Raw genomic sequence first — 12,387 nt, forward strand, 5'->3', positions numbered from 1 at the left:
TCCTTAGGCAGGAGTATGGACAAGATGAATTCTTTACTTTCAGCACTATCACTGTTAGTCAATTAGTTTAAAAGCTTTAGTACACTTACTATAGTTTATTCTCTTTTATGTTCAACTTACTTTACATATGTTCAAACCATTTCAATCCAGTATCTTATTATTAGGATGCTATTATTATCTTATTAAGTATCTTACCTATCTTATACAGGCGATTAAATAAATCCACGAAATACCTGGATTTTAGTGTGAGAAGTGCTTTAGAAAACATATCTAGATGTCACAATGCTTCTTATAGATAGAAATCATATTGAAATAAAAAATTGAAAGTTTTGTTTTGTTTTGTTTTAAATTTTTGCTTCTTCTTGCTCCATGGCATTTTTTCCCTTTTGAAAAATTAAAAAATCTGCAAAATCTTGTCCCTCCAACCAGATTTTCCCTCAGTCATATATATTTTCAGAATTCATAATGTTGGGGCCCATAATGAGATTATTTTAATAGGCTTAATTCAGGAGCAAATACTAAGTTAGTCTACTTTGCTTTTCAGGTGCTGTACGAAGTGTTTGAATCTTTCGTTATAATTGGTCCAGAGAATGTGACGGGGATTGAATGTGTCAAAGGCATAGGTGCGTAGAATTGAAATCTGGATCACATCACTGATGTACATATGCAGACTTCTAAAGAAAATATTACTATTATGCTTTCAGTAACCATTATTTTTCAGCCCTTTCCCTTGTCACTCATTTTCCCACGCTCCTGTGGCATAGAGAAATGCCTTAAGAAAATAAATAAGCGAATATTCCTGAATATTTGGGAAACTTAACCAGATTTGTGTTCTTCTGAGGAGATCCAACAGATGTGGAGTTCAATTGTTAAGACCACCAAACTTGACAACTATACATATTTCCTTTGTATTTTATAACATGTCCTTAGTTTCAGCATATGCTCTCTCTACATTCCAGGAAAGTTGAGATTGCATATGGGCATTCTCACTCCTTATCACCGATTGCCATCAAGTAACATTTGCCAGTGACTATCAGGAAATGTTATTTACCTAAAAATTTAGTCACTATTTCCCATTCCAAGCACAACATGATACTACATTATCTTACAAATCAATGTTTTAACAGTTACTTTGGCATATTCTATAATATGCTTTTGCAAAAGCATTTGTTTACAGAACGTGGGAAAAAAATCGTTCAAAGAAATGTAGTGGGTTTTGAATAAGCCTAAAATGGTGAGGCTCAACAGAAAGTAATTTTGTTTTTTTTCTGCAGAATGCTGCATTCACATACCAAGTGCTCAAAAGCAATTAATGTTGTTGCATTTTAGAAATAATTTTTGATGTGTCCTCCAAAATTTTCTCTGATTTGCTGACCATACAATAGAAGAGAATTAGTTTAAACCATTATATTTCTACCATTTAAACTCTGTTTGGTTTTGTTTTTCAGTGTCATTCTTTGTAGTGAGCCTGGGTGGGACACTGGTTGGCATTTTCTTTGCATTCCTGCTCTCATTGGTCAGCCGTTTCACCAAGCACGTGAGAATCATTGAGCCTGGATTTGTGTTTATCATTTCTTACCTGTCCTACCTCACAGCAGAGATGCTTTCTCTTTCACCTATCCTTGCGTAAGTCTCTTTTTATTACTGCCTGTGAAGGGGCTGAGAAGGGAATATGTTTTTTAAAAACATTGAAAAGAAAGACCTAAATTATATAGGACAGCTATAGGATATGACACTCATGAAGCTTATGCTGAATATTACTATCTTCACACTGCAGTAGATCATAGTTTGCATATACTGTCATTCAGCCTTGAAAAGGAATGAAGTTTTCCAGTATCCGCTGTGCAACATGAGAACTTTGCAAAATACACCCTTGACTCTTTCCTCTTTGTGATTAATAATACCTCAGTAACTAACAAACAGTTGTCCATTTGTATTGACACCTTTCCCTATACTTTGTAACTAAACCAATATTTTTCTAAGGCATTATGTGAATGTCCATTACTTGCTGCTCTTACTGTCTTGGCTGGCCTGTTAAGGTTTGCCTAAATCTTGCCTATTTTGGCTTGAGTACCTCTGTGGGCTTTCTTCTTTTAGTATCCATTGATTCCTGGCATACCGTTCTTCTCAATTTTGCTTGTCATGTTTGTAGATGTTTCAAAATCTGAAAATCTTACTGCAAACAGATCATTAGTTTAAGATTATGTCTAATGTAAACAAGATTTAAAATTTCACATGTAAAGCAGTATGGTAATCAGAAGAGAATTAAGGTCTATTATGATCTAATGAAATGCTGTCTTCAGACCTCTTGGGGTCACCTGAGGATGAATGTTTGAGATATGGTTTTTGCCTAGATTAGACTCCACAATGGCTCCTGAGTGTATTTTTCTTAGGAATTAATGGTGGGCTTTTATCACTATGTGACAGACAGATGGAAATAATATTAAATGTTACAATAAATATTTTCTGAAAAGTTGCTTCTTTTTTTTTTTTTCTAGAATAACTTTCTGTGGCATCTGCTGTCAGAAATATGTCAAGGCTAACATATCTGAACAATCTTCTACAACTGTAAGATATACCATGAAAATGATGGCCAGTGGAGCAGAAACTATTATCTTCATGTTCCTGGGAATTTCAGCTGTAAATCCAGACATCTGGACTTGGAATACAGCTTTTATTCTGTTGACTCTGGTCTTCATCTCAGTATATAGAGTTATTGGTAAGGGGATGGTCTTCTTCCTGTCCTTGCATTGCATTGTTTATGCAATCACATATTCTTTTGCTAAAAAAAAAAAGAAAAAAAAAAAGAATTTGGAGTTCTAGACTTGTTCCTTTTAACATATTCCATTCATTTTAGTTGAATTTATGGTTGGTTTTGGATTAAGAAGGTAGATCTCTACAGTAAGCTTCATCATATGCTGAAAATATAATAGGATTTCACTTTTGATGACATGTGAGGATATGACCAGCCCAGCGGTTAACATGAATCACCCAGTGGCTAACCTTTATTGACCTAGCACATGGTATTGGCAAAATCTCCCAGTGAAATTGACTTCGTTCTTTAACTTGCAGCCTAACAAAAGATGTGAGTCCTTTCAGCCATCTCTTTCCTTCAGTTCTTTCAATTTGGTAATAAAGAGGTTGTCTTGAGCTAATTTTATGGTTGACTTCAGGTTTGAGACACATAGTGATGTAAGACCATACATAATTACACCGTAGGTTCTCTGGCTTAATAATTCTCAGGGACTGGTGAAAAACTGAGTAAATAAGACTGTGGCAGGTAGGGATTATGAACTGTCAATTTACTGGGCTTACATAGGTTTGCAAATATTTCAAAATACTGATTTGCCCAACTATGTAGTTCTACTATTTAATCACTATTTTGTGAAATAGCAAAGGGGTTAAAACTGCAAAAAAGGCATAGAATGAAGTAATTCTAGAGAGTAACACACATAGTGATTTGGTGCATGTACTTACATCTGGGAATAAATTAAATGGGCTTATTTGCCCGTTTGTCTTGAATTAAATTCAAATAAAAAGTAATGCTTCTTTCTAGCTGGCAGTTTTCCTAGACTCTGTATTCTTATTCTGTCTAGAGATTCCCAGGCTGAATGAAGGGCCTAGCCCCAGGTCCTCCTTTCTAAATAGTCTGTAACCATTGTTTATTTAGCCACTTCTCAGTAACCGCTGATGTGTGTGAGGCGTTTAAACAAGTTTTCAGTCTCCTGACTTTGTCATTTGTTGTATTCCTGGAATGAGTGGTTAACAATCCTGTAATAAGTGTGATCAATAATTACATAGTAAATATTGAGCAATAACAATATGCACCCATTAAAATAAGTGAGCTTAGGCATTGATAAATTACTAAAGATCTGATGATATTGGGCCTTACGTAATTGCAGCTCTCATACCCTTGGAGGAGTCAGCTTGCTGGCATGAATTAATTTTCAAGGTCCCCTCCACCAGAGGCCTTGCTTACAGTGATATACACAAGACACTCTTCCCTTAGCACAAGTTCAAAGTTCTCTAAAAAGAGAAATATCTCTTTTGCACTGGTTAACAGTCCTGGCCTGCTGCAGTGGGACACACATGCTGTGCCACTCTCAGGAGTGGTGAAGCTGTTTTCCTTCTGTATGGTGGGAGCTCTGGGAGACGTTGTGATTTCTAGAGCTTTAGGTCCCCTACAGGAGGCAGCATCTCACCTGTAGGCCTGAAGACAGTGTTAGCTTAACTACACAACCCTCCACAAGACAATGACATAAATGTAATTTTTAGTGATTTGTAAAGAGTACATTTACTCCCTAAATCAACACTGTTTCAACACATTTCTCTTTCTGTTAAAAAACCCCGTGCATATCACTGACTATGATGCTAGAAATTCTATTCTTTCTCAACTGCGAATTTCAAAGGTCAGCACATATCAGAATTTTCACCTGTAGTGCTATGTCAGAGGGCAGGACTCTCAGAAGAGCTTCAGACTCACAGAAGAAGCTTCATCTATATCCTTTGGCTAAACATAAAGGGGAAGGTACCAAGTGGGCCTACTCTCCTTGGCAGTGTAGCAATACAGAGCGAGAAGTAGATGGTGTAGAGAATTCGTTACGAAAGCAGGCTGGTGATACCATTTCTGTTACACACAGCTGGGACACTGACATTTCATAAGGGTATTTCTAAACATGCTGGCATTTGCTTTTCATAGGTGTAGTTTTGCAGACTTGGATTCTTAACCACTACAGAATGGTCCAGTTGGAGATAATAGACCAGGTGGTGATGTCATATGGTGGACTACGTGGAGCGGTTGCTTTTGCTCTGGTTGTACTTCTGGAGGTGGACAAAGTGAAAGAGAAAAACCTGTTTGTCAGCACAACCATCATTGTTGTGTTTTTTACTGTTATTTTCCAGGTAATTTAACTTCTTAAGCATGCTTCTTGCAAGGAGACGAGTTCCCCCAAAGTACCGAATGCTTAAAGCAGTTCTCAGCTGAAGGTTGCATATTGTTTCACTGAACTGCAAGCATAATTGAATTTGTAATTTTAGTAACAAAGATCCCATTTTATGTTTTCATACGGCACCACAAGGGACAAAACACAATTTCTTCTGTGCTAAAAAATGTTCAGTCTTAGCTGCTTGGTATTAATAGTGCTCAAGTTAGTATCTGATTAAACATCCTTCACCTCATGCGAATAACTATAGGGAACAGACCTTTTTATGGGCAAATACAGTCATTAAGCTGATCTACCTGAGCCTAAGTCCTTGTTTCAAAATATAACAGTAAGCAGTGGGACAAGAAAGTATTTAGCATCCAAACAAAATAGCACTTTCTGGATGAAAAAAACAACTTTAATTTAAATGGAGATATGTCAGTATATACCAGCTTGGAATTTTTTCTCAAATTTATTATAGAAAGTTTAATTGTCATCACAAACTCCTGGTATGTGCAGAAAATACCACATTCAGTGGTATAGGAAATACTTTAGCCCTTCCAATACCATATTTTTATTATAGAAGATATATTTTTCCACTGGTTTTGGTGTTTTTTCAAAACTTTGTAACAGGATCTGAGGGTACTGCATTATTTTATTTTCTAAAGGGGACAGAGATCAGCTGAGGAACTATAAGAACCACCATATAACAGGCAAAAATGCTCTACTTCTCATTAACAGTGACCAGCTGGAGTAAAGTCCAAGATGATTCCTAAGTATTTATTATTGTGTTTCAATCATTAGGGACTGACTATCAAGCCTTTGGTACAGTGGCTGAAAGTGAAGAAAACCGAACACAGAGAGCCAAAACTGAATGAGAAACTTCATGGCAGAGTAAGATATTTTTAAACAAAACTATGGTATCTCCACTCCCATGTCAGATATCTCCTGAGGCAGTAATTAATATTATATTCCAGAATAATCCGTATCACCCATGTTGTTCTAAATCTAGCATGCTGTATATTCTGCAGTGATCACTCCAATGTTCAGAGTGAAATGTTAACAACCAGGTACAGAAAAAGACCAAATTCTACTTGCAGCTGCCTTGGTTTGAATCAAAAGTTACAAACCTCAAGGTTTATCTAATATACTCAGTATGGGATTTTTCCCTAGATATCAAAAGAATGGTGCCTACTTCTACTCTGAAGGAAGTATGGATTCTTGAAACGTCTAAAAAGAAACACTAGGCAAATTTTTCAACTGATTTAATCACCAACACTAACAGTGGCTGATATACTTCATAGGGCAGAAATGGAGATGCTAAAATGAGTCAATAAAAAGAGTCTTAAAATTGAATGTTAAAATGGAGGCTTAAGTACCTTCTTGCTGAGACCCTTGTAATTCAAGAATAGTCAGTGAATTTGTAAAGAACTGGTTAGAAAGCTCCGGACTTTTGAAGAAAAGCATGTAGTAGTTAGTACTTCTGTAAACTGGAAAAAAAATCTGCTTAGCAGCAATAAAATTATTCTGCATAGTCACCTGGTCTAACCTGACAAATTGATCTATTTTCTAATAATGCCTTTTATTTCTGTAAAGATATTAATTCCGCTTTCACTTTCCTAGGCCTTTGATCACATTCTTTCTGCCATAGAAGACATTTCAGGACAGATAGGACATAATTATCTGAGAGACAAGTAAGTAGTAACTAACTTGGAATGTTGAAATACTGCTAGGAAATCTTATCTGTAAATTACGACTTTTTAAGCCTGTGAGTTCAGGGACAGCAAGGATGTCAAATATAGTTTAAAAGGTTATATACTGAAAATACTGGAAATATAGCAAATGTGAAAATGGTTTATTTTTTCCCCCTGCAACTGGAATCTTTTCTTTTTCTTCCACAGTTCATATTAGTCCTTTGCCAAATGCCTCAGTTCACATCCAGGGATCAGCTTCTCTCAAGATTTGAGAACTGGCCATTTGCACAAGATTTAACTTAAAATGTTAAAGTTGGCCCTTCTCTGTAATACTCCATTTCATGAACATTATTTGTGTTTGGAGACACTAAAAAAACCTCAACCATGACTGTGCTAGTTGTTTATACTATTTCTACAAAGGATGTGTTCAACACCTCTGAAAGTGATGGCAGAGGGTGCTTTGAAGTTACTCAGATAGTTTAAGCCTGTTAGTTTGAAACCAATAATGAAAACCATGGATTATTTCCATCCCCCTCTGTTTACAGTTGATTCATCTTGAGAGAAGCAAAATTGCTCAGCTGAAAGACACAGACACCATTTTCTTTAAAGTACATGTGAAGAGTTACCATTGTCATGGGCAGACTTCTGTAATCTAGATGAATAAATGTGAAAAAAGGACATATAATCTGGACATCTTTAAAAGTGTTATTTATGGTTAGGCAGTTCTCTCCCTGAAGCTAGGTCATTTCATAGGTGCAGACAGTCACAGTTCTGACCTGCTAATGTCCTGCTGACTTAACATGTCAATTCCAATGCAAAAGCCATGTGGTTGTGTTAGCTCCTGCAGATCACTCTCCTAACACTTGCTGAGAAGCTGAGTATATTAGCTTAGGTTTAGCATTATGCTCATATAACTATACAACTCCTAGGCTGGACCTAGATTGCAGCTGAGCTCAAGCAGAAATGTTCACCTGTCTGTATCCAGTTATAGGGACAGTCTCCTTCATTTCCCTTTGCTTTTTGTTCATTTATGAAGTGAAGAATTTTCATGAGGCATCCCAAATAGAACATCCTCTTTCTTTTGGTCTAAATTTTTAGTTTACTTTTTGGGAATGAATTTCAGCAGGCTATAATACAGTGGAATACATCCTTAGTTTTGAAAAACTGTCTTGAAAATGGAGTTAAATATTTTTAAAGTGGCAGATTAGAGTTTGACTTCTTAGATGCCAAAAAGTAATCTCCCTGAGTAACAAGAGAAGGAGTAGCTTAATGTAGATTCATGGTTGAGTGTGTGGTTTGATGACTAATGTCATTGAGACATTTTGAATGAGACCACCTTAAGTCTGCTTCTTTTGGACTATATGTACATGAAAGTGCTTTTTCCTCAAAGAAATGGCAGCCCCTAGCATCTTCACTGATGTGCTCAGGTGTGGCAGCCTGAATTAGAGACTGCTTGTTGGATGTTCTGGCTAGACAAGAGGAATAGTTATCAATTCTGTGAATAATGTTTAAAAACAAAAAGGTTTCAACAATCTGAATAAAAAGTCGTAAACTCAAAATACTCAACTTGGGCAAGATGGATAGAATCACTTTGAATAGTAGTCTCCAAAGTTGCCTCATGCCCTTTAGAGAAAATCTTGAGGAAGGTAGATGGAAGCAAAGCAGCTTTTATCTTCTGGAGCCTAAATATGAAATGGCAGATATACTACTATCAGACAAGTTTGGAAGTGTAAATCACAGAAAATACACATCACTTCTATCCCCCAGAGTACATCAATAGTATGAATAAGGCCCTCTGTAAGTGCTTTTGGAAGGGCACTGTTGTTGTGAACTGATTTTCTAGGCTGGCTGTTCTACAATGCAGTTGGGGAAAGGCAGATTCCCTTCCAAAGGAGGAAAGAAAATTAAACTTCTAGAATTGAAGCTATTAAATATAACAATGCATAATCAGAAGTGGAAAAATAAGGTAGCATGATCTCCCTGAGTATAAAATGTTCTAGTGACTCTGAAATGGGATACTGTAATCATAGCACTCTTGCTGTTGTAGTAGTGTTTGCTAAGTGAACCTATTAAATGCTTTGTGACAGCTGCATAACTCTGTAGCAGGCTTTTCCTTAACTTTCTTTAAATGCTAACTGAAAAGCTTCAAAACACAAATCCCTCACACTGCGATGTTCACCATTTTTAAAAAGTGCTTAGCTCACAAAAGTATCATTTATGCTGAACTAAAAATGCTGTGAAACTAAAATTGCTTGTTGCCATTAACACAATTTGTTTAAATTACCAGGTGGTCCAATTTTGATAGGAAATTCCTCAGTAAAGTACTAATGAGAAGGTCTGCTCAAAAATCAAGAGACCAGATCCTTAACGTTTTCCATGAACTCAACTTGAAGGATGCAATTAGCTATGTGGCTGAGGTACTTATGAACACTTGTTGACATATTATAGCATCGTTGTTTTGGTTTTTTTTAATTTATAATATAACCTAAAGTTGATATATTGCAGGAGATATCTAAAAGAAAACTATTTTCATTTCTGCTCTGCTTTTTTTTCCCCTAAATGTATTTTGAGTCTCAGTATCACCTGTTTGTGTGGTTGTAGTTCTCAATATTATGCCTGATCCTTAAGTATTAGTATATTGTACTTATGTCAGTGGATTTTACTGAATAACTTTGTTTCTATATTCATTGTATGAAAAAATACCATAATTCCAAAGGGATCAGGCAAACTACTGTCTTTCTAAATGTGTGAAGAGAGTCTGGCTCCTGCAGAACAGTGGTTCTATGTGATGACAAATCTGATTTGAAGAAGCTTACTTCCAAATGGTGTGGATATATGACCAAAGTAGTGGACTGCTATAATCTCAATTTTTAAAGTTACAGAATGGAAGAAAGTTACTGGCCTTCTGCAAGAGTACCATTCTCAGACTGGAACAATGTTAACAGACTGTGTAAGAATTCCTAATCTTCTTCAGTATGAAACTGGCCACCTTAGTTCAAATCACCACAAGTGTGCAGTATTCATACAGTGTAGAGGACAGTTTTAAATGGAGTATTTTACACAGTGACCTTCAAAGTGATAATCTATCTATGCCCATAATCTCCAAGTGAACTCATTTTCACAGCTAGGTGATACACCAGTTAATTTCTTTAATTAAAATCAACACTATTACTAGGACTGATACTATTACTACTAATAATCTCTTTCCTTTTTTTGAAAATGAGCTACAGCCAGGCAAACTTCTTCCAGTGAAACATGGAATTTCAAAGATCAAATTTGGAAAATAAGATGAAATTCAGAAGATAAGATGAAATTCAGAAATTATCTTAGTGTGAAAAATGGGGAGTGGTTCACAAGAGAAGCAAATACTTCCTTTTGAGATTTTGTAAATTACCCATTCAGTTTTCAAACCTTTTGAGCTCGAGAACTAATTTTCTTTCTTGTGGTGCTTTCTGGGTCACACCTGGGAGGAAGAAAGTTAGATAATGACTTTGATGTTGATGAGCATGAGAGTCATGTTCAGATTCACTGCTGAATCTGTTCAGTGTATTCATCACAGTATTTTTTCTCTTTAGCAGATGCAAAGGGCTCTACAGATCACTAAGCCATGCAGATTTAGCCCCAGAATCTTTACCCAATAATGTCTTGAATCCCATATAGTAATGTCAGATTAAGTTATATTATTAATTTTTTAGAAGAGTTACCTTTTTCATTATACCTTAGTACAGTTCATAACACCAGGAAACTGACTTTTGCTACCCTAGTCCAATACTATTTGTGTATATTGTGTGTCTAGCAGACAAATTCTATTGGCAAATGTCTACTGTTCTGATAATAATAGATAAAGAAATTAAAAGTTCTTCAGGTTCTACAAAAGCTGTGCAACATGGTTTCATGCAGTGGAGATTAGTTATGTTAATATGCCCGATTAGTCATGAGTTGTGAATCCTAAAGTCATTCCACCTTTCTCATGTTAATATTTGCTTCAGTGATACACTGTTTTAAAAACTTTTCCTTGACTTCTGAAATATATCTTTGAACTAAATATCTGTGAATTACAAGCTGACATTGAAACTGAAGCCATTTCTTCCAGAAGGAGTAAAGATCTGCCTTCCCCAGTTATTTACTCTCTTCCCACTTGCAAGAAACTGAGGAGTTTAAAAACTATTTTATAAATTCTTCTTTTTTCAGCTCTGCTGTTATGCTGCATCTGTACAATAAACAAGAGCTTGAGACAGTTCAGTCTGAACCTAAATAAATTCCTTACAGTTGAGAGGGGAGAGCCTAAGCCAGGCAAAATTAAAATAATCCAAAGCAAGTGAATAGAAGTGACTTAAAATACAGTTTATAACTCCTGGCTGATGACTTCCTCCACTGATGATATGGTATGATGTATGTATAAAACATTAAACTTGATTTGAAAAGAAAGTCAGATGCACTTAAGAAAATGGATGGGATGATGCTGACCCAGAATTTACTTTTTCTTCTCTTAAGTTTTTGGTCTACAGAGGCCAGAGCGTACTTCTTAATGCCACTGATCTGATCCAACACATTCTACTGTAACATTTATGTGGGCTACCACAGTAGAAGGAAACATTTGTTTGATTTGCTCTATGAATATAAAAATGTAAAGGGGACACAATACAGTGAAAGTTGGAGAAATGTAGATAAAATCTCTTTCAAGATTCTGCAAGGGAGATGTTTTTTCTTGGTGTATTCTTTAATACAGTTTAAAATGTAGAGACCTGCTATGTGATTTCTCTCGGCTGTGATTCAAAACCATAGATGGGTTCAGCCTATGTAATCACGATGTCACTCAATAGCTACCTTTCACCTAAACATGAGATTATGCAAGCAGTAGGGAAAACTGTGAAGACATAAATTTGAGTTTTTCCTGCAATTCACTTCTGAGACACTAGTTTTAGAAATGAAAGCAAATCTCATCTCTTCAGTATCTCATGTCTTCATGTCTCATGTCTCATGTCTCATGCTCTTTCAAATCATTTTGTAGACTTCCACCACCACTTAAGATTTGCTGCTTCCAGTCTGGCAGAGAACAGAAAACTTAGTGTTTTATCTTTGAAAATGCTACTGTTAGTGCATAGATATCCCTATGTAGTTGGTTTGCAATGTGGTACAAAGTAAAAGGTCCATCCCTGAAAGGGTCTGTGAAGGGAAAAGAGTTAGACTGCAAAAGTGTAAGGATATAATTTGCAAACAGATTGAGGCCTAAGAAATCACTCACCTCCTCAAAATCAATTTACAAGAATAGTTTTTCTCCTAGCTTTGTTCATTGGGATAATGTCACTCAATGTACAGAAACCATAAACCCAAAAAATGGTTTGTATTTGTTACCAGATAAAACTTCTCCCCTGCTTCTTGTGCCATTTGCGTACAGCAGCCTCACAAATTATTCACATTTTCGGATACACATTTTGCCCTAGGTGTTTACAGCTGTAATATGTCTTGTTTCTTTCTGTGGCCAGGGAGAACGTAGAGGTTCCTTGGCATTTATACGTTCTCCAAGTACAGACAACATGGTAAATGTGGATTTCAGCACCCCACGCCCAAGTACCGTGGAAAGCTCTGTCTCTTATTTACTGTAAGTAATGTGGTCTGATTGTACAGGGGGGATTTGTGGGGGTTTTTATGTTATATGTGAGGAAATGGGAACAGTGTTATAAATGTTAAAAATGCAAATTACAGGGGCTTCATTCACTACTTTTTTGAACTTCAGTTAATCTTTTCTCCCACATAAAATGGGTATACAT

The 12,387-nt window shown here is 36.1% G+C and overlaps 1 protein-coding gene across 3 annotated transcripts in view; it reads left to right on the plus strand.

Annotated features, from left to right (window-relative positions):
* SLC9A3 (solute carrier family 9 member A3) overlaps positions 1-12,387 on the plus strand; it is a 59,693-nt gene that overhangs the window by 34,103 nt on the left and 13,203 nt on the right. For all 3 annotated transcript variants that reach the window (XM_087765909.1, XM_087765901.1, XM_009475379.2), the window contains exons 4-11: positions 545-623; positions 1,449-1,626; positions 2,499-2,719; positions 4,700-4,902; positions 5,727-5,816; positions 6,546-6,616; positions 8,904-9,033; positions 12,103-12,218. In XM_087765909.1, the coding sequence (XP_087622035.1) occupies positions 545-623; positions 1,449-1,626; positions 2,499-2,719; positions 4,700-4,902; positions 5,727-5,816; positions 6,546-6,616; positions 8,904-9,033; positions 12,103-12,218 (1,088 nt within the window). The remainder of the gene's footprint in view (positions 1-544; positions 624-1,448; positions 1,627-2,498; positions 2,720-4,699; positions 4,903-5,726; positions 5,817-6,545; positions 6,617-8,903; positions 9,034-12,102; positions 12,219-12,387) is intronic.

The sequence above is a fragment of the Nipponia nippon genome, unplaced genomic scaffold (genome assembly GCF_047370975.1).
Source record: "Nipponia nippon isolate SJK-2023a ecotype South Korea unplaced genomic scaffold, ASM4737097v1 scaffold_1, whole genome shotgun sequence".
Classification (NCBI taxonomy): domain Eukaryota; kingdom Metazoa; phylum Chordata; class Aves; order Pelecaniformes; family Threskiornithidae; genus Nipponia; species Nipponia nippon.